This window comes from Drosophila melanogaster, chromosome 2L (assembly GCF_000001215.4).
Source record: "Drosophila melanogaster chromosome 2L".
Classification (NCBI taxonomy): domain Eukaryota; kingdom Metazoa; phylum Arthropoda; class Insecta; order Diptera; family Drosophilidae; genus Drosophila; species Drosophila melanogaster.
The window spans coordinates 16128941-16151713 of NT_033779.5; the positions used below are offsets into that span (position 1 = coordinate 16128941).

Genomic DNA, 22773 nt, shown 5'->3' on the forward strand with positions numbered 1-22773 from the left:
AAGCGAAGATAGCTGATTATCCAAATGAACTTTTTGCAGGCCGAATCAGTGGAAATTGCAAAAGGCCTTCCACTCACAATTAATGCCTCGATTGGAGAGAAGGGGCAATGTTGCAGCTGCAAGTGCAGCAGGTCGAGGACTCAGACCATCGCCATCGCCGATTGCAGCAGAAAACCAAGCTCACAAAGGTCACCGAATTAGTCGGTAATTTGGCTGCTGAAGGGAGGGGTTAGCAGGGCAGTAGAGTCCTCTGCACATTTTCGTAGGTCGGGTCTTGGGTTACGGGGTTCAATTTTGGTGAGTCAACCGGACCGCCTAATTGTCCCTTAATTGACTGAACTGCAAGGATGCCAGAGCTCATTTCCTGGGCTCTCGGTTGAAGAGAGCTGATGCCAGCTGATGATGTCAAAGACATTGCAGTGTGATCCATTTCAAAATAAATTCATTCTAATTGAGAAGCTATATATTCTAAATTTATTTAGCTGTTGAGCGTAAAGGTTAGTAATAAATAGAACTTTTTTCATTCCGAAAAACATTGCATCTTGAGGTGTAACTACGCTTACCATCAACCGCCTTCATAGTTATTGTCTGTCAGACATAACAAACATGGTGTCTTCAAAGGGTTTACTTTTGCCAAATTCGCTCGCGTAATACTCACATAATTATCATTTGAAAAGGCGAAATGAAAACACCAAGAAACCCACAGAGGAAATTATTGTGCAGAGTGCTGCGAAAACATTATTAGCGTATTTGGGTCACAATCGCACCAGTACAAATGCTCGAAAAAGCACATAGACGCTCCTTGCAATGCACAAAATCCTTGCCGACTTCTAGGGAGCATTGTTTTTCCAGCGTATTTTCCACCGCACACAACTTTTTGCCATAAATACAAATATTCCCCATGTAGGGTGTACCAGTGTTTTGCCTACCATTGCTGCTCTTTGCCTTTTGTTTATTTGTTTTATTATAATAATCTGGGCCTCCCAACTGACTCCCAAAGGCAACACTTGTAAGCAGAAGTGCAAGTGACTACCAACTTTCCAACTCACTTTTGGTTTGAATAACATATTTTTGTTGGTCCAACCTTTATTTCTGCCTATATATTTTGGACGATTCTGGTTGGTCTGTAAAATTTAAAAATTTTTGATTCTCATGTATATGTTTTGAAAAAGAATTTTCTAATCTTTCATATTTGAATAAGGGGGTTTCCAAAATATTCACTAAAAAGCAAAATGATAAAATAGGGAAATTTTTGTATTTGAGACATGGCGGTGAAAAGGGATGTGGTTTTTTTCCAGCAATCACTTCTTTCTGGATCAGCCTGCTAGTCCTCCTGACTCCTTATTGAATGATTCAGCCAACAACTTCATCGTCCTTGCTGCGAATCATTGAAGCTTACACTCATCAACAAAATGGAGATGGCGAGTGAAGGGAGAAGAAAAAACGAATACATCTCCGTACAAATATTATGGCAGTGGCAATATTTACACTTTTCACGCTTTTCACGTTTCGACTGGCTTTTCATTTGCTCATTTTTGGCACTTTGCTATCTCGTTCCATCTTTATCCATCTATATATATATATATATATATATATATCCATCCAACCATCCATCTATTGAACTTCACTGTGCACTTTGCCATCTTCAACGCTTCGTTTGCCGCACTAGGTTTGCCAAAATAATATTCGTAAATAATTTTTACACCTTGATGTGATTTGTGCGCAAAAATGTTTTTCCAAATGATTTGTTTGCCTAGGTATTTGCTTTTATCTGTTTTTCCCTGCTGTTGCCGAGGTGGCGAAAATCCCGAGCAGGAGCACTCAGTGTAATTGTATTTGCCTTTCGAACTTCCTTCGCGTCATTTTACGCCCACGCAACGAAAGTCAAATGCAAACAAATAAAACGCTAAAGAGAAAGAGGGGGCGCCAAAGAAAATTTGGGGTGGCGTGGAAAATGTGTGCCGGAAAATGGCGATGCACATTGATTAAATCAAATAAGGCGAAGTCAAATAAGAAAATTGGATAAAGGCAATACAACAATTTTGGTTCGTCAATGAGAACATATTTCAGAATACCGCAACATTTCAGCTTTTAGGTTGAATTCGTTTATTTGAAGCTTTAACATAGTGGTTATAATAAAACAGTGTGATATTTAAATTTAAAATTGAACTAAAATGAATTGAATTTACCTAATTGCCAAACTAACAAGTTTAATAAAATATATTTCTGATAAAGGAATTTATGTTTTTGTTTTTTTACTTTCCTCGTATTACCGTGTGCGATGCTCTTTTTGGCTGGACTTGGAAAACGTGATGCCAAGTTTCCCGCAAGAACTTTGTTATTTCCCAAACAATTTTCATGGCACGCAGGCAGGCGAACGGTGAGAAAAGCGCGAGCCTCCCTTCGTGCGTGCTGCGGAAAAGTGTATAATTTAAATATGTGTTGTAACACTTTGCTTTAATGGATGTAAGTTGTGCGGCGACTACAAATTGTCGGTCTGTGGCCGCCAGTAACTGACTCATTGTCAGTAAAAATAAAAGAAAAATTGTTAACTCTACGGCGGCTGTGGGCGATAAACGGCTTTAAAGTAATCGAGTCGCATAATAAGCATAAAAATATAATGCCCATATAAGCTTACAAAGTACAGCAAAGGACGGACAAGGGGTGAAATAAAATAAAACTGAATGGAAAAGTTGGGAACTGAAAACTGCTACTGATGGCACCACCGATGATGATGATGTCATCAACGACACCACGCAAGGATGTTCCCGAATTATGCATCCTGGTGGTTGAATATTCGCTGGCGAGAGCACAAAACTCCACCGAAATCAATAACAATAACAGTGGAGCTGAGATCTGAAGCAGACGTCGCCAACTCTCCGGCCAGACGTCCCGGCAAAGTGGCGCCAATATATTTAGCAGTCTCGGTTCCGGATCGGGGTTGATTACCTCCCCGCATCCGACTGGAAAAACCACCCCCGCCCACCGTTGCACATCCCTTGCCAGTGTTTGTCCTGTTCCGTCTGACTTGTCATGGCTTTTTGATGGCTCTGGTTTGGGGCTTTCCTTCGATAGTTTTCACTGTTGGCCCCACTCGACTTTTGTGCAGCGTGTGTTATTCGTGACTCATGTATCTCGGAATATTTAAGTCTGATGTGCTCAACCTTAGTTACTCTAAATAAAATAAAAATTTTCCTTTGAACCCGGCAGCTTTCCCAATCAGATTTTTTTTCTTTCCCTCGAGGTCTATCGAAAATTTTTAATTAAAACTCGAGGAAATGATTAATAAAGGTATTTGTATAATGTTACTCTAATTTGTAAGCCCTGCAGTTGCTGGCCAAATTCACTTTGAACTTTTAATTGGCGTCTGGTGTTAATTGAATATTAATTAATTACAGACTGACAACTGCAGTGGCGATTTCTCACTCTTGTAACTGATTAAACAAATTAAAACATCCTGGGGCTAAGAAGAAATTTTGAAAGAAGCTCCAGTCCACTTTAAGCAAAAGTAACTCAAGTACTTGGTTTTTTTTTTTTTTTTTTTTTGATCATTTGACGCTATAAATATTTGAAAAAGTCCATTAGTCAGACTCGCAAGTATATAACCTAGTTACAAAACATTCTTCACAGCAAGGACCATATTCTACAAGTCTTTATGTGATATGCTTTGCACCCACACCGACACACGTACATCTGGTTGCACTAATTAAATAATAAATTTAAGTAGAGACATGTTCATGGGATGTTGTGGCGGTGTTCTATAACATATATGTACGGAATGCTTGCTGTCTTTTGACCAGCGCCTTTGTTGTATGTCATCGTCATTTCATAAAAAGCTTCTATCATGACGACAAGGACGACCTGCACTTGCATCCCGCCACTGAATTCACATTGCGTTCCTGTTTCTGGTAATTACTCAAGCAGACGTCGAGGATTCGAGGAGGACCTCCTGCTCGGGCGCCATCTACTTCCCACTTGTCGGCTGGCAAACATAATGAACATATGTGACTACTCGTGACACGGCACACTGGCGTAAAAAGGCTCTCTCGACACACACACACACACGCACACCCACGCACACAGGGACAAGTGGGCGTATGCAATGGCTGCACAAAAGAGGCGTGGCCGGGGCATTACGCGCACATAATTCTAATTAGTGGCATATGCCACCAGATAGCAGATACCATTGCCCACAGTAACCAGAGCAGAGTCCATGTCTCAAATTATGTTATTACGCCTTTGAGCGTCCGGATAATATAGCCATGGCTATGGAGTAAAAAAGATGGCATAGATGGCGAAAAAATCTATAAAGATAGTTTTTTTTTTTTTCAAATATGTGGCCGTCTGTTATTTTAGACTAGGTGCTACAAGAACTTAAGAAGGGGCAGTTGAAATAGTTACCCAAATTACACATCATGAACTTAGAAATTAATTTTAATTCTACATGTTTCTTTTTCCTTGAATATATCTGTAATTTTGTTGCAGAACATGAAGCTTATGTCTAAATGTCTATGTGATAAGTAGACATTGATATAAACATCACAAACAGCACTCAAAACGATTGAAGCTTAAAGTCACATTCAAGAAATTTTGGTACCGTCAACAATAAATTCGGAAAATAAGCTGAGCATAATGGCCAGTCTTGATGATTTCTTTGCCAAGAAAGATAATAAGAAAACTAAAAAAAAAAACCCAATTACTTGGCCACCGATGAGTTGTACAAAACGCTGGAGGAATCTGCAAAGTTGGCCACGGATGCCGATTCCGTAAAGAGTATGGAAAATGAGAATCGTACAGAGGGGCCAACTGAATCTACAGGATCGGCTATGAAATCGTTGGAATTTTCACTTCTTTACCCAAATGAATCTGTTAAAGAGGAGGATGAATGGTCTGAATTTACAGAGGAGAATCGTATGGAGCTCATGAGCTTGGGCCACAGCTCTGGCTCAACAATACTGACTCAATTGGCCGTCGGCGATGTCAAAGCTCAAGATTCGGAGCAAACCGATACAGGTGGCGATGGCATGAACGTGGGTCAGAAACATGATGATGACATCGGCAATACCACTTGTCCCTGGGTGAAAATGGAGCACGCACTGGAGCAGCAGAAGCTAAAGGAGCCGATGTCTGTGGAGCAACCGAATAAGAAAGAACCGTCCGAGGTAAAGAGCCAAATCTACATACCACCTGCTCTCCGCCAGAGCCAAGGTGACTTCAATCGACGGGATCAGGCTGAGAGCCGTCTGCGTAAGGTTCCATCCAAGATGTCCGGAAAACCTCAAGCTCCTGATCTCAACAGTGACGAGTATTTCCCCAGTCTTAGCAAAGCACTCAAACGCACCAAGTAGCCGTATCACGATGATATACTCTTTAAACTTACCGTTTCTGTTGTTCACTATGTTTAACGATATCAATTTTTCTGGTCGATCTGATGCGGGGTGCCTCGATTAAATAAAATTGAAAGCAATCAGCAAGCCCATCTGTTTTAGTGGTGTTTTACTCGTAAACAAATTTGCACTCAACAGGCCCATTAGCATTACACGTCTTTTTGGCTGGTCCCCGATGTATCGTTAGCCGTAAACGAGCCAAATATTTACAATCAAATGGGGTTTAGCCTTAAATGCACCCGGCGGACTGAAAAGAAAACCAAAAACGGCAAATTACGAGATGGAATTTTGTGATTGTTTCCACAGAATGCATGCCAAATATTTAATTAGGTTTGCTAACTGTTGATAGCAATACATGTGAAGTGAAATTAAAGTGGTCTATTTTTGAATTATACGTATAATTTATTAACATCTATTTCTGATGGCATAATCTTTCATCGAACACAAATCTTTGGATCCACTTTGCCTGACAACTTTTCAGCGTGGCTCCTCATCTTCGACAAGGCCTCACGGCTGCAATCTTTAAAGCTCCTGTTCCAGATCGCGGATAAAGAAACCCTACATTCCTTCTAAGCAGGCTAACAATGTCCACCATACGGCCCGTAGCATGAGCAGCAACCATATGGGCCACAAGGACCGCAACAGTGGTTGACCGAACGGAACCACTGGCCATTGTAGGGTCCGCAGAGCAGGCAGGGTCCCAGTCCGCCAGTCGGTCCACAGCAAGTGCCGGGCATCGAGCACATTCCTGGATTGCACATTTTATTCTGAAAACGAAATGAAACGAATCGAGGATATTTTCAAGAAACAAATTCGTTTGTTGTTCACACTCACATTAGCCTGATTACGGAAGTAGGATTTTCAGTCCTAGAAATTTGGTAGTCGTACAAATAGATGTTTTCTGTTGGAGAACCGAAACTATAATGAGCTAAAGCCACTAGCTTGGTCCACAAAGTTCTACAGATTTAACTTTGATTTCATGGCCTTCTATGTTGTGGTTTCATGGCCTGCTTTTAAAATGCTTTTTTCCAAATTTTAAAATTTGATTAACTATATATACAGTTAGCCTCTTAGCCTCTTATCTAATTCGCTTTAAGAATTTTAATTCATAAAACCGTTCCCGATTGTTTGTGTGTCCCATAAAATTCCACTCCATTGCTCCTCCAAAAATACTTCAGTCCGTCCCGAAGGACTTCCCATTCCCCTAAAACTCTCGATGTCATAATTTAGCCGAAGGCGCAACAAGTCGGAAAAGCCAAGCCGCGACTGATTTTTCCTCTTTGCCCCACCTTTCATTGTTTTACCAAGAGCAGAGTTTTCTTAAGCATTTTGTGTTGGGCAATGCACACAAACCTATTTTTCTTCACAGCCGGGATTCCGTCTTCTTGTTTACGGACAACAGAGCCGGGATTCGCAGTCAAAGTGAAGTAAAGTCACTTGACAAGTTTTGTCACGTGCGTCACATGTTGGAATGTCCCCCAGCCACCCAGGCCACCCACTTTTCCGACTCTACCCATATTTCCACTCTGGCTTCTGAGCATTTGGAAGCAATTTTCCAGGCATGCCTTGCCGCTTCTGTCGTTGTCGTCATTTCATTGTTTCAAAATTGTTGCTCATGTTGTTTCTGTTGTTGACCTGGTTCTCTGTTTTCTTTTCTTTTTTTTTTGCCACGTTTCTTGGTTACCAACCGGTCTGCTTCAACTGAAAAGAGCTCTTGCTGGCGTAAATGTGTTTGTGATTATTTAGTTATGGCATCTAATTGAGTTTGGTGTTTGTTTGGCTGGCGCGGGAGTGTGCAAAGTGTGCTTATGCAATAGCTAATTGAGTCGATTACCCCAACACTTTTCACGTTTTCACCCAAATAAGCTGTAAGGCTGAGTGTAAATTAATCCATCTCGAAGTTCCTAATTTTTATGAGTTTAAGAAAATAAGTAAAAAAAACTCTGAAGGATGAAGAATTCTGTACATTTTACAAGTTTATTTACTTATAAAGCTCATGTACATCGATTTTCCAACATCACTATCTCATCTATTACTTAATCGAATTAAATGAAGGAAAGGCCAAGAAAATTTGATCGGATTAACTTCTTATCTTTTACCAACATTAAATTAAAGCACTTCCGCCCTTCGTAAATAGCCCGTTCGTTTGGTGGCCTTTTGGGTCTGGTTGAGCTTATTTTCTGTTCCGATTCCGGAACCCCGAATACCCCGGGAAAATTCCCGTATCCCCTTCCGTAACCAAACATCATCTCCATCGCGTGTTGGTCTCGTATTACAGCATTGCATATTCGCAGGCGCGTGCGCTCCCATTCGATTTGAACTCCATGGCGACTTTAAGGAAAATGCATCGAAGAGCCGAATATGTTGTGACTGTGAAGCTTAATGTTTCGTGTTGATGTGACTTTTTTCCACTGTTTTTTTCCGGCTTCTTCGCTGGTATTTTTACAGTTTTCAGCAATGCCTTTTTCAGCCCGCTCAGAAGTTCAATGTCCCCCATTTTATGAGCGTCCGTGCAGCGGAAGTTTTGGAGCGATAAGTTTTTGGTTCCGTTCTTATGTTTTTGATTTATTTGTTTGTAACTCACAGCTTAAAAGCGGAAGAAAACTCCATTAAAATGTTTAATCATAACTAATAATGCATAATTGCACAATAAATTTTAAAATATACATACATATGAGGAAAGCTACAAGTGCTCACATAGATTCTACATAGTCAAATAGAAAACTTTATTTAATTTAAAACCATAAAATATTAATTATTCATTTATGTAACTTATAAATAAAAATTAAACTTAATACACAATCTGTACTCTTTAAAATATAATTATTACTATCGACAACAAAGGAAATTTTCGGGTAGTAAAAATAGATTTCTGATTAATAAATTGGCAAAATACCTTCAAAGGAAGTCTGTTGTGGTCACTTGCCTGTCTGAATAATCCAGCGATGGGGACTTTTATTGACGAAGCACTTGCAGTCAGGCGCAGTGGAAATGGATGCTGTCTGACTTTGTTAGTGATTCAGTGAATCAGGATACCATATCTATATCTACAGCAGTCCGTGCATCGGCATCAACAACATGATTATCGTTGTGTGGGCGAGTCAAGTGAACTCCTTGCTTGCATTTTCCCTTTCGCTCACCGCCATTGCAATGGTATTTCTGCAGGGAAGCATAACTTATGCCCATTGTAGTTATGCATTGAATGTTTTGCTGAAGTGAACAACCAAACAACTGCTCAATCACTCACCGAATCCATCAGTCAATGCACAAAAGCCTCGACAATGTGAAGACGATTGTGGACTTATAAAGCCCCGCCAGCATTTATCCGCCCGAGCAGAGTTTACCTATGGCCAATTATGTGTTCGCGGAGAAATAAGCAATTGTGCGAGCTGACTTTGCATTGTGAATTCCAAAGGATTTGACAGAATAGAAAGCGCGATTATATCTGGGGATTGTGAATGAACGAATGTGGGAATCTAAGGAATCGTGCATCCTTATTAGATTATAATTAGATCTCATGTGCATCTATCCGTTAAGTCGAGTAAACAAGCAAGTTAAAGATGGGTAAAAGGCTAGGTAGGAAGCCAGGTGCTCCTATTAAGGCATCCCACTAAGTTGTTCACTTAACATAAGTCAAGCCATTTAGGTTTCGCGACTAAAAATCGCAAATATCAAAAACCAAATTTTGTTAACTAATGACGTACAAGTTTAAATACCCTCTGAACAAATTATAAAAGTTATATAAACCGAATTATTTTCTATTAATAATATAAGTGTTAAATATTCCTATGCCCGTTGAGATTACCCATATTCTAACCACTGTTTTTGAAAGCTTTTGATTAAAGTAAGAATATCACAGCAAGGTTATTAAATGCTTCTCTTGCTCCACCAACTGCCATTACTCATTGCCCATTTAGTTACCACATAGCAAATGACCCTTGATATTCCATTTTTGATCTGATTTGCACTCTTCTCCATCGATATAAACACACACATAGAAATCAAATTAATATTTTTTGCCCATCAGCAAATGGAATTGATTTTCTCCACTGCCCAGAAATTTGCAATTATACAAAAAGGTTTTTGCCATGCAATATGTAAACAAAACCAATTTCAAGTGTTTGCATTCGGTGAATTTAAATTTTCGGCTATTGACCATGGAGGCAGTTGAAAAATATGCGCATAAATCATGCAATTAATCTTAATTTGAGCTACTAGACCAGATGTTCGCACCTGTTTCAATAAATCTAATGAATTGCCTCTTTAAAGTGTCGTTAAATTCAAGTTATGGGATAAAACCTTTGAAGAGGAGTGGCAGAAAAAAAACTTTATAATTAAAACTTCACGCACGTTTTGGCCAAGTAAATAGCACAGACGCCCAACATAAAGCCAACACTAGCGCAAACAGCAGTCCTGGTTTTGGTCCTTTTGGTACGCATCCAGCGTGCGAGAATTTTGTGTTGCATACTTAAGTGGGCACAGTCTTCAGAGACATGCCAAACATATGCCATGCTTAAAGGATACGCCAGTGGTGGGGTTTTGGTAATGCTGAACCTTGAGATTGACACTAATTATGGTACCCAATCTTTCTGGCAGTTCCTCGCATTTAAATACTGACCAGAGTTTAGCAACGCCTGGAGACCAGGGCTTTTTAACTGTGTAACCATCTCGTAACTAGCAAACATATTATTCATGAGCAACTGGAAAAACAACAGCAACCAAAATTGTAAGTCAAATGAAAGTTCATATGTAAATATTTTCAACATGGCTTGTTTGTTTTAAAATTTGGCCGAATAGTTTGGGTTTGGTCAGTTGATTGTGGGTTGCTGCATAAATAAATGAAAATGCTACAGTTCAAAACGGACCATAGTTTAAGTCTTGGTTATTTTTCCACCTACGACTAAAGTTGAACTACTGTTATTAAATTATTTTGTTTGAGTATTATAAAAAATTTTTGAGAATAAGTGCCTTAAATATTTTTGAAAAGAACGCAAACCTTTTAACGACCAACCTGAATGAGCGAGAGTCATTTCGAGATAATTGTCTGAGAATAGTTCGATGCATGTCGGCGGTTTCGTTTCATTTTATTTTTCACATTTTAATTGTATGCAAATTATTGTAAACTGTTGCGGCTTTGTCTTTTGTGCAGGACAAACGGTTCGTTCGTACATCGACAACACACTTACGAAGGGGTATAATGTGTTTTTAATGGTGAAGGTAAAATTGAATTTTGATAAAATAATGTTTCGTAGCAACTTAATAGATTAATACCCATTAAATCAAATAATCAAATTAAATAATTAATAATTTTTATGCGTTGCTTAAATGCATTAAAGCAACTATGTTACCCCTCATATTTAATTATTTTTATACATTTTGCATGCCACGCGCTTGTTTCAGTGTCTGCTGGCCATTAAGGCAAGGTTTGCGTTCAAATTTCGTTCTTTCTGTTGTTTCAGCGAAAACATTTGTCACCCAATTGCTGCTTTTTCCCTTCCGGCTCACATAAAATGGTTAATTTCATTGAAAAGTGCATTTATTTGCATTTCCAATGCAGGGCAGTCCAAAAAGTTATTGCATTTAATTATATAGCATGTGTTTTCAGTATTGTTCTTTCATGTATGAGGAGGGTTCATAGTTAAAAATGTGTAGAATTTAAAAAACCATTACATCAATTGTAAGCGTTTGCAAAAAGGAACAAATACATTGTCAAATGTTTTATTTTTGTTTAATTGAAAATATATTTGAATTGCGAAATGTAATTTGCCAACTACAATGTCTTTAAAATCGATAGCTTAAATATTTTTGTGCATGAAAACGACTATAGTGAATGTGCTTTTGTCACGTTCATCCTATTTCTTATATGATTTGTTTTACAAATAATTTACAAAAACAATTTCTTGAATGACTTTTAACGCTTTTAAAATTATTATTCAACTGTCATCAGCACGCGGTGTCGCCGACGTCTACGACTTTGGAAAAACGCAAAAACGCAGAAACACAGCTAGAGGAAAGTTAAAAAAAAAATCTTAACTCTGGAACATCATTATTCACATAGCACAAGGCAGGATTATCACATCGAGCAAGAAAAGCACCAAGTAAAAGCCAGACAAAGAGGCAGGCTCAAGTGAAAGTCAGGCAGCCATGCTGCAAATCATTGTAAAATGAAAAAAAAATTCTGTCTAAGAAAATTGTAAAAATTATTGGTAAAAGTCACAAAAGACACGAAAAAACAGAGCAAGGCCATCTAGAATTGATGGACAAGCTTGTTCTTCGACAAGGAGGATAAGTTTTTGCCACACTTTAAAAGGATGTCCATTACTGGTCGCCCTTGATTTGGGTCCTTCATTTTGTGGTTAAAAAAACATGCTAGCTATGGCTCAAGAGTTCCAAGCCGAAAACACAAATCTTTTCGTTTGATAAATGTCTGCCAAAGTATTATGTAACTTGCAGTTTTTTTTTTTTTTGATAAATTAAAAATGTAAATGGTTTTGCCAAGGATATTTGATGTTTCCATTTTACGTTTTGTATTTTGTCTGAATAATAGTAAAATTGTTGGTATATATTAAAAATATTTGATTTAGTATAAATATCAAAATCTTGCCATGGCCGAAAGGGAGTTTTTTATGTCACTATGTCCGTATAAACTTCAAAGGCTCGAGCGTTATTAAGAAATTAATCCATCAAGATTGTAAGGACCCTGGTGCAGCGAAAGCTACCAGCTATCAGCCTTATCATTTGAAAAACAATTTTGATTTTATTTTCATTTTTTTAGTTGTAATGTCAAAACATTTTAACGCCCACAAACAACATTAGGGGAACGATTTCGAAATAAAGCGATCGAAATAAAGCGATCAGCATAGCAATATCTCTTTTACGTTATTTAAAATTGTTGGAATATACTATTCAACCTACAAAAATAACGTTAAACAACACTACTTTATATTTGATATGAATGGCCACACCTTTTATGCCATAAAACATATTGTGAGAGAATACCACTCTTTTTATTCCTTCTTTTCCTCCTTGTACGTTTTTGCTGTGAGTAGGTCGTGGTGCTGGTGTTGCAGTTGAAATAACTTAAAATATAAATCATAAAACTCAAACATAAACTTGACTATTTATTTATTTATTAAGAAAGGAAATATAAATTATAAATTACAACAGGTTATGGGCCCAGTCCATGCCTAATAAACAATTAAATTGTGAATTAAAGATTGTGAAAATAAATTGTGAAATAGCATTTTTTCACATTCTTGTGAAATAGCTTTTTTTTTTTCACATTCTTATGAAATTATTTCCTTCTCAGAATTTGAGTGAAAAATGGACAAGGCTAAACGTAATATTAAGCCGTTTGATGGCGAGAAGTACGCGATTTGGAAATTTAGAATTAGGGCTCTTTTAGCCGAGCAAGATGTGCTTAAAGTAGTTGATGGTTTAATGCCTAACGAGGTAGATGACTCCTGGAAAAAGGCAGAGCGTTGTGCAAAAAGTACAATAATAGAGTACCTAAGCGACTCGTTTTTAAATTTCGCAACAAGCGACATTACGGCGCGTCAGATTCTTGAGAATTTGGACGCCGTTTATGAACGAAAAAGTTTGGCGTCGCAACTGGCGCTGCGAAAACGTTTGCTTTCTCTGAAGCTATCGAGTGAGATGTCACTATTAAGCCATTTTCATATTTTTGACGAACTTATAAGTGAATTGTTGGCAGCTGGTGCAAAAATAGAAGAGATGGATAAAATTTCTCATCTACTGATCACATTGCCTTCGTGTTACGATGGAATTATTACAGCGATAGAGACATTATCTGAAGAAAATTTGACATTGGCGTTTGTGAAAAATAGATTGCTGGATCAAGAAATTAAAATTAAAAATGACCACAACGATACAAGCAAGAAAGTTATGAACGCGATCGTGCACAACAATAATAACACTTATAAAAATAATTTGTTTAAAAATCGGGTAACTAAACCAAAGAAAATATTCAAAGGAAATTCAAAGTATAAAGTCAAGTGTCACCACTGTGGCAGAGAAGGCCACATTAAAAAAGATTGTTTCCATTATAAAAGAATATTAAATAATAAAAATAAAGAAAATGAAAAACAAGTTCAAACTGCAACATCACACGGCATTGCGTTTATGGTAAAAGAAGTGAATAATACTTCAGTGATGGACAACTGCGGGTTTGTCCTTGATTCTGGTGCTAGTGACCATCTTATAAATGATGAGTCGCTGTATACCGACAGTGTGGAGGTTGTGCCTCCACTTAAGATTGCAGTGGCCAAGCAAGGCGAATTTATTTATGCCACTAAGCGTGGTATTGTCCGACTACGGAATGACCATGAGATTACACTGGAGGATGTACTCTTTTGTAAGGAAGCTGCTGGTAATTTGATGTCCGTAAAGCGTCTCCAAGAGGCAGGAATGTCGATCGAATTTGACAAAAGCGGTGTAACCATTTCGAAAAATGGGTTAATGGTTGTAAAAAAATTCAGGTATGTTAAACAATGTACCTGTGATCAATTTTCAAGCATATTCTATAAATGCTAAGCATAAAAATAATTTTCGTTTATGGCATGAGAGGTTTGGCCATATAAGCAATGGCAAATTATTAGAAATAAAACGAAAGAATATGTTTAGTGATCAAAGTCTTCTAAACAACTTAGAGTTATCATGTGAAATTTGTGAACCCTGTTTAAATGGTAAACAGGCAAGACTTCCTTTTAAACAATTGAAAGATAAGACCCATATTAAAAGACCACTTTTTGTAGTACACTCAGATGTCTGTGGGCCTATTAATCCAGTTACTTTAGATGATAAAAATTATTTTGTGATCTTTGTTGATCAGTTTACACATTATTGTGTAACTTATTTAATTAAATATAAATCTGATGTGTTTAGCATGTTTCAAGATTTTGTAGCCAAGAGTGAAGCTCATTTTAATTTAAAGGTTGTGTACTTATACATTGACAATGGTAGAGAATACTTGTCAAATGAGATGAGACAATTTTGTGTTAAGAAAGGAATTTCTTATCACTTAACAATGCCACATACACCTCAGTTAAATGGTGTTTCTGAGAGAATGATAAGAACCATTACGAAAAAAGCTCGAACCATGGTTAGTGGTGCAAAGCTAGATAAAAGCTTTTGGGGCGAAGCAGTATTAACTGCTACTTATTTAATCAACAGAATTCCTAGCAGAGCACTTGTTGATAGTTCAAAGACCCCATATGAGATGTGGCACAATAAGAAGCCATACTTAAAACATTTGAGAGTGTTTGGTGCAACTGTTTATGTGCATATTAAAAACAAACAAGGAAAGTTTGATGATAAATCATTTAAAAGTATTTTTGTGGGCTATGAACCCAATGGTTTTAAGTTGTGGGATGCTGTAAATGAAAAATTTATTGTCGCAAGAGATGTTGTTGTCGATGAAACCAATATGGTTAATTCTAGAGCTGTTAAATTTGAAACAGTGTTCCTGAAAGATAGTAAGGAAAGTGAAAATAAAAATTTTCCGAATGACAGTAGGAAAATAATACAAACAGAGTTCCCGAATGAGAGTAAGGAATGCGACAACATACAATTCCTGAAAGATAGTAAGGAAAGTGAAAATAAAAATTTTCCGAATGACAGTAGGAAAATAATACAAACAGAATTCCCGAATGAGAGTAAGGAATGCGACAACATACAATTCCTGAAAGATAGTAAGGAAAGTAATAAATATTTTCTGAATGAGAGTAAGAAAAGAAAGCGAGATGATCACCTGAATGAAAGTAAGGGATCAGGCAACCCGAATGAGAGTAGGGAAAGTGAAACAGCAGAGCACTTAAAAGAAATTGGAATTGATAATCCAACTAAAAATGATGGCATAGAAATTATTAATAGAAGAAGTGAGAGATTAAAGACTAAGCCTCAGATATCCTATAATGAAGAGGATAATAGTCTAAATAAAGTTGTTCTAAATGCTCACACTATATTTAACGATGTCCCAAATTCATTTGATGAAATTCAATATAGGGATGATAAATCTTCTTGGGAAGAAGCCATCAATACAGAGTTAAATGCTCATAAAATTAATAATACTTGGACAATTACAAAAAGGCCTGAAAACAAAAATATTGTAGATAGCAGATGGGTATTTTCTGTTAAATATAATGAACTTGGAAATCCAATTAGATACAAAGCTAGATTGGTTGCACGAGGATTCACTCAAAAATACCAAATAGACTATGAAGAGACATTTGCTCCTGTAGCTAGAATTTCAAGTTTCCGATTTATATTGTCATTAGCAATACAGTATAACTTGAAAGTCCATCAAATGGATGTAAAAACAGCTTTCTTAAATGGCACGTTAAAAGAGGAAATTTATATGAGACTTCCTCAAGGTATATCGTGTAATAGTGACAATGTGTGTAAATTGAATAAGGCAATTTACGGACTCAAGCAAGCGGCTAGATGCTGGTTTGAAGTATTTGAGCAAGCATTGAAAGAGTGTGAGTTTGTAAACTCTTCAGTTGATCGCTGTATATATATTTTAGACAAAGGTAACATCAATGAAAACATATATGTATTATTATATGTAGATGATGTGGTTATAGCTACAGGAGATATGACAAGAATGAATAACTTCAAAAGGTATTTAATGGAAAAGTTTAGGATGACTGACCTAAATGAAATAAAACATTTTATTGGAATTAGGATAGAGATGCATGAAGATAAAATCTATTTAAGCCAATCTGCATATGTTAAAAAAAATTTTAAGTAAATTTAACATGGAAAATTGTAATGCAGTTAGTACTCCTTTACCTAGTAAAATAAATTATGAATTACTTAATTCAGATGAAGACTGCAATACCCCATGCCGTAGCCTCATAGGATGTTTAATGTACATAATGCTTTGTACACGCCCAGATTTAACTACTGCAGTAAATATCTTGAGCAGATATAGTAGCAAAAATAACTCCGAATTATGGCAGAACTTAAAAAGAGTTCTTAGATATTTGAAGGGCACTATCGATATGAAATTGATTTTTAAAAAGAACTTGGCATTTGAAAATAAAATTATTGGTTATGTGGATTCTGATTGGGCTGGTAGTGAAATTGATAGAAAAAGTACAACAGGGTATTTATTCAAAATGTTTGATTTTAATCTCATTTGTTGGAATACAAAGAGACAGAACTCAGTAGCAGCCTCATCAACTGAAGCTGAGTATATGGCCCTATTTGAAGCCGTGAGAGAAGCTCTATGGCTTAAATTTTTATTAACTAGTATTAACATTAAACTAGAAAACCCCATTAAAATTTACGAAGACAATCAAGGCTGTATTAGCATAGCAAACAACCCCTCATGTCATAAACGAGCTAAACATATTGATATTAAATATCATTTTGCCAGAGAGCAAGTTCAGAATAATGTGATTTGTCTTGAGTATATTCCTACAGAGAATCAACTGGCTGACATATTTACAAAACCGTTGCCTGCTGCGAGATTTGTGGAGTTACGAGACAAATTGGGTTTGCTGCAAGACGACCAATCGAATGCTGAATGAAATTTTTATATATATTTTTCAAATTTAAATTCCTGTAAACATATTTTGTTACAATGATCTGATCGGGTTTTTCTGGGTTTTCCCCGTATCCTCGCAGCAAATGCTGGATCAGTTAACACTTCCCAGAATGCACACCACCCACATTTGATAGTTACTAATGAATATTATTGTTATGTTTTTAATTATAGACGTTATTTTTGAGGGGGCGTGTTGGAATATACTATTCAACCTACAAAAATAACGTTAAACAACACTACTTTATATTTGATATGAATGGCCACACCTTTTATGCCATAAAACATATTGTGAGAGAATACCACTCTTTTTATTCCTTCTTTTCCTCCTTGTACGTTTTTGCTGTGAGTAGGTCGTGGTGCTGGTGTTGCAGTTGAAATAACTTAAAATATAAATCATAAAACTCAAACATAAACTTGACTATTTATTTATTTATTAAGAAAGGAAATATAAATTATAAATTACAACAAAAATGATTAAAATTGTTGAACTACAATGGGTATTGTAGATGAAAAAATAATTGTATTACTGAGAAATTTCAACGAGTTAACCCCTGCAAATGAGCCGCACTGCTTTCCTGCAACAAGACGAACAACTTCATTTCCTAAACATACTTAATCATCCTTTAAGTCCTTCACCGCACCACCTAATGGCCAGCGAGCCACCGCAATCTTTAAGCCCAAACCAGATCAAGCCCTCATTTTCGTGCTGCGGCAGGGCGTAAATGTGGGGGCGTGGCAAATATTATCAGTGTAATGTTGCATGGCGTCCCAGCCGTCCACAGCAATCTATCAGCAGGACGTTAAGGTAGAGATAGGCCATTGTGCAGGTGGTGCTGGCCATTCCAAAAGGGTTCTCAACGTCGTCCTCGTCCTCGTCCTCGTTTTCGGATAATGGGGGACCGATAGGGTTGCCAAATGCAGCTCCATCCGAGACTACCAATCTGCAATCATCTCCGACTGCCTGCCGTTGATGATGCCAATAAAGTGCTTTTTGTTGTTTATACCGATAATGATGTGTCATCCTGTTCGACTGACTGGCAAATGGGCTTTAAGCCCCCGTCCCCTTGGCTTTAAGCGATTTCTTTATTTGACATTTTCTTTGGTGGTCACGACGGGTTTACCAATGTTAACGGTCAACTAATGCAAATCTGTAACCCCTCTCGGACCGGCAAGTTAGGCAAGTTAAATTATGAGCTACGCGGGAAATGCTGCAAAGTTAAGCAACGCTGCAAAAAAAAAACTTTCCATTAAATAGATGTTTTATGACAATTAAGCACTTGCGTTATTCCGAAACTTTACAATTTTTATTTAATTTGCCTTTATTTATTCATATGGCAAGCGGTTTATTGCATTGCTATGACAACACATAAATGAAGAAAATTATCGCGCAATGGAACATGCGGTCTGGTATGGGCGATTGAGTTGGATCGTATATTATGAATATAAGTGCAGTGTAAAGGACGAGATTAAAGATATGTGTGGTAATTTGAGGTCATAAATAAAATGCAGCATTAAGCCGCGTTACAAAATTAACAAATAAATACATTCTTAAATCATTTTCAGTTTGCCGCTGCATGATTTCGAATACGCTAAAGCTTAAATAATAAATAAAATGTATAAGAACTCTTAATTCCAATTGTCTAAAGTTGCCTTCATTTTCTTGATATCTTATGATTGAAAACAAAAACTGAAGCGGCTTTCTCAAAAGTTAATCATTATTTTCTGTACCATTTTTGATATAGTTTTTCCCATGGTATTTTGCACGATTTCATTGCATGTGTAAAATATTTACACTCTTTTTGTTAACTACATATCTGTTAATGTAAGAAGCTTCCCATGCATGTACTACAACCAGCAACCAACAGATCCAGCACAGCAGCTGGTAGATACAAGATGAATAAAAATAAAAATAATTCTTTAATGCGAAAACTGGCGGGCGACATAATAAAAATGCGCATATGCATACAAGGGTATGCCTTACATTGTATATGGCGGAAAATGTATATTATATGTGGGCTTCACCAAATGTTCGTCGTTGCAATTTTTACATTTCTGCGGCCACGCACAAAAGCCAGCCACGCCCGCCCACCTCGATCACGCCCTCGATCCGTTCGCTTTCGTCGTGGGCATCAAGTGAAGTGCTCCAAAAAGCCCAACCCATAGTTTCCTCGGCTCATGCAAATGAAGTTATCCTGAGGTTATTTGTGGCTGTCGTTATGATGTCGGTGGAGTGGAGAATGGAGAATGGAGAAGGAGGACGGGTGCAACCGGATATGTTGCCGTAGCCGTAGCCAGTGCCAGTGCCTGGCAATTGATTAAAGCTTAATTGAATTTAAAGTCAAGTCGAGGGCTTTAAGGATTAATTACAATGTCGTTGGACGGCAGACATATCACTGGAATTGATGAGCCCCGCCCCGCCATTCTTCGGCCAGCCGGCCAGTCGGTCGACCAGCCTGCATTCCGGCCACAATCTTCTTAACCGAATCACGCAAGCCGATAAGGACACGACACCAGGTTGTGTGTGCATCTTCTTCGGCCAGAGTTTGACCAGCCAGTATTTCGCTTAAACCTAATTAATTATGGCAATTAATTGCAAATGCATTGCCCGGGCAAAAGCCAACACTCCACACCCCGCCGACCACAAAAGCCATCTGACAACTGACCGACTTTCGCCGCAAGGCCGGCGACTCAACCGGGGCTTATTCCGCCCGACTTGGTTTCCATTCCATTCCTTTCCTCCTTTCCGTTCCGTTCCGTTCCGTTCCCTTCCTTCCCTGTCCGACTCCTTGAACCGCTGACATACGAGAAGGCCACCGTCGTGATTAGACAATGAAATGCGAAACTGATAATTGGCTAAGCAGCTAAAAGAGAACGACGATAAATGCTTTCGCCTTTCCATTGTTTGTCTTGACATTAGGCAGACTGGCAAATGTGTCAGCTGCAAGAATTTAACGCTCAGTTATGTTTAAATTTTAAGCCCCACACACCGGCCAAAGCCGAGAATATATGGCTCTTCACTCAATATTATTCAAATTTAACGTGTGCATCCACAATGTGGATTCCACATGCTATAGCGCTAATTTATTGTGATAAATCCGAGCCTTATGCTTCTGGTCAACACTGGCTTCTATGTTCAATTGTTTGGTTGAATCATTAATCCTTGTCAAAAAAATTTAATGAAATTTCATAAAAAAAAAAATACTTTAAATGTCACAGCATTTTGAAACGAATAGTTTTGCGTTAAAACAGTTTTTTGTTGAAAATATCTGAACTAGCAGTGCGTACATATGATGAGTTTGTTAGAAAAACACAACTGTTTTCCAATATTGTCCAGGACACAACCCTGCTTCGTAGCTGATCAAGCTCCACCTTGACATTCCTATGGATCCCAAATGTGTTTATACATCCTGACTCCTGTCTCGGGTCGGAAATTAATACACTTCCGTTTTTGGGTCTCCCATCGCATTACTCAAAATGTGTTTTTGCTGCCTTCCCCGCGCACAGAGAGACATAAAAATTAATTTGCTTTTGCCGTCGTCAGGATGCCGGAAGCTCGCTGTAATCAACCGACAAATAAATTAACACTGCATGATGAAGGGCACGAGGATAGAAGCTCTCCGCGCTGCGGATTTTTATGAGCGCCTGGCAAATTGTTAGCCCCGCGAATTTTTTGACCTTTCATCTGATTTCCGTTTATGACTAACCTTAAACCCATTTTTGCCAATAATTTACCCATTTTTTTCCAATAGTTATGCTGCCCTGACGTTTAATTTTTAGGCGCCCGACAAAATGAGAAGGAAAATAAATGTTTTTTAATATGCAGGGCACGTCACGTTTGCAGGCATTATTCAATAAGCAATTTAAAAGTGGCGCGAATCTCCCGTGTTAAAAAGTAAATATTAAATAGGGTCAATGCAAATAAAACGAAAACAAATACGTAATCGTGTTGGCAATATTAAAAGGAATCTGATGAACAGAATTGAAAAAATTAATGGAATTTGCAAAATTCATATTAAGTATAAATTTGTATTGAAAGAGTACAGTTAAATTGGCCTTAAATAGAGTTCATACGAATTTCATTTAATAGCATTCTTTACCTTATTTTCAGTGCTATATGAGCTTATCGAAACATTTTACGCTTTACAGTTACACAGTTACAGTTTACAGTTATTAATCATGCTACTGTTGTTTATTTATTCTGTGCAAAAAGTTTGTTAGTTCAACAAAAGCTTTAAACTTCCCCGCGATAATTGTTCCGAGGCACTCGGCCCCCGACCAAAGCTAAATTTTTGCGAAAAATAGAGGGACTGCCAAGCCGCCCTTGCCAATTACTAACCAAAAACCAGCCACAACAATGTTAGATGCTTAAAATGTCGACGAAGCGCACATTAGGCTTAATTATAAGCAAGCAGACAAACGAAGCGCTTGAACATTACCCAAAACCAAAACAAACCGTATACGCCCCCGATGTCCAGGAAAGGACATTGTTCCCACCGTATAGTTATTGTTGTTGCAGCCTGTTATGGTGGGCAGAAAACTTCAATTGCATAACTAGCGGACCAACCTAAATGACCGAAGGACAGGGTAAAGTTTTGGCCTTTAATTTCGAGTGCTGCAACGGTCACACTGGTCAGCCGGCATGCAACAGTGGAAGTGCCAGTGTGGTCAACTGTATATGTATTTTTAAATACATTTGGTCTCTTTTCAGTAATTGCAAGGATGTAGGTGACTTATGAAATTACTTAAAATAATACATTTTTATACAATTTATTAAACTATTACCAAATAATACCATACTATAATATATGATATCAGAATTTTAAGTGTAAGCCCTAGCTGGTGGCCCTAATATCTAGACAGACGGTCAACACTACTAAATGTGTGTGAGGAAAACGTGCGTTTGGCACTTGTTGTTATTGCTGGAAAACTTTGGCAAAAATCCCCACCATCTGCGCTGCATTTGCATCCTGTGCGGTTTGCCTGCCTTCGTTGTTGTCTAAACAACTTTTCACTTCCCCCACAATTCCCGAAGCACCCACCATTCTTTCCTCGTCCTCGTTGTTTGTGGCTCATTAAAGCATTAATCATAAGATGGCGGAACGATGTTTGGTTTGAGTGTACACATAGCAATGTGGCCCTGGTCACGATTGTACAACTTTAATGGCATCACGTCGACCATCTCAATTTCTTTCACTTGGGTTGCTCAGATATGAGAGCAAACTTTACAGACATAAGCAGATACACTGCGAGATGAAATTGTGAAGATATATGTGTTATTTTAAGCCGAAAACAGTCCAATACCATGTTAAATATGTTTAATTATCTTGAATTAAAAAAATAAATGTATTTCAAATAAGAGAGAAGGGTGTAATATTTTCAAAATAAGATTATCAATCCGCAAATAAAATTATTTCAATATAAAATTTGAGTATTCATTGATTGGTTATCACTTGTTTAGAGTATTGGGTGTTCGCTTTCTCCCATCCAAAGGACCTTATTTCTTATTTGTGGCATACTTTTGTGTGTCCGCCAAGCTAATTGTTTCGAAGCTTGTTGCTCGCCTGGCCCATAATTCTTAAATGCTTTATTACTCAAGCACAATCCCCCGTCCCTCCATTTGGCCGAAACCCCCAGTTGGCTCACACACAATCTCGCAAATTGGCCCAGGGCAATGTTGACGGTAATAAAAATTAAATAAAACGCATTCGCTTCCTACAAATTTCTTAATGTTTACTTGCCTGTTTGTCGTAGGCACATATGTGTGAGTTTGTCATTCTGTTGTTGTTTTTCATTTTGTTTGTTATTTTTTGTTTG

At 37.7% G+C, this 22773-nt stretch overlaps 2 protein-coding genes and 1 long non-coding RNA gene across 3 annotated transcripts, besides 1 other annotated feature; 1 reads left to right on the forward strand and 2 right to left on the reverse strand.

Moving 5' to 3' along the window:
* The first annotated feature begins 4567 nt into the window (after nucleotides 1-4567).
* On the forward strand, nucleotides 4568-5472 carry CG4892 (uncharacterized protein). The gene is given in 1 exon segment (NM_135934.2): nucleotides 4568-5472. A coding segment is annotated over 1 exon segment (716 nt). The 5' UTR covers nucleotides 4568-4632; the 3' UTR covers nucleotides 5349-5472.
* A 301-nt stretch (nucleotides 5473-5773) lies between these two features.
* Nucleotides 5774-6332, reverse strand: CG34168 (uncharacterized protein). Its single transcript, NM_001103696.2, has 2 exons — nucleotides 6222-6332; nucleotides 5774-6154 (listed from the first exon to the last, which is right to left on the reverse strand). Exon 2 carries the CDS (start codon nucleotides 6146-6148, stop codon nucleotides 5966-5968), a length of 183 nt encoding a protein of 60 aa, NP_001097166.1. The 5' UTR covers nucleotides 6149-6154; nucleotides 6222-6332; the 3' UTR covers nucleotides 5774-5965.
* A 92-nt stretch (nucleotides 6333-6424) lies between these two features.
* lncRNA:CR44871 (long non-coding RNA:CR44871) lies at nucleotides 6425-7264 on the reverse strand. Its single transcript, NR_124302.1, has one exon. It is a non-coding gene; the product is annotated as a long non-coding RNA:CR44871 (long non-coding RNA).
* A 5013-nt stretch (nucleotides 7265-12277) lies between these two features.
* Nucleotides 12278-17426: a mobile genetic element.
* Nucleotides 17427-22773: the final 5347 nt, after the last annotated feature.

Bases quoted from the DNA above. Each gene is read 5' to 3' on its own strand.
- CG34168 (NM_001103696.2), bottom strand. From the start codon at position 6,148: ATGTGCAATCCAGGAATGTGCTCGATGCCCGGCACTTGCTGTGGACCG.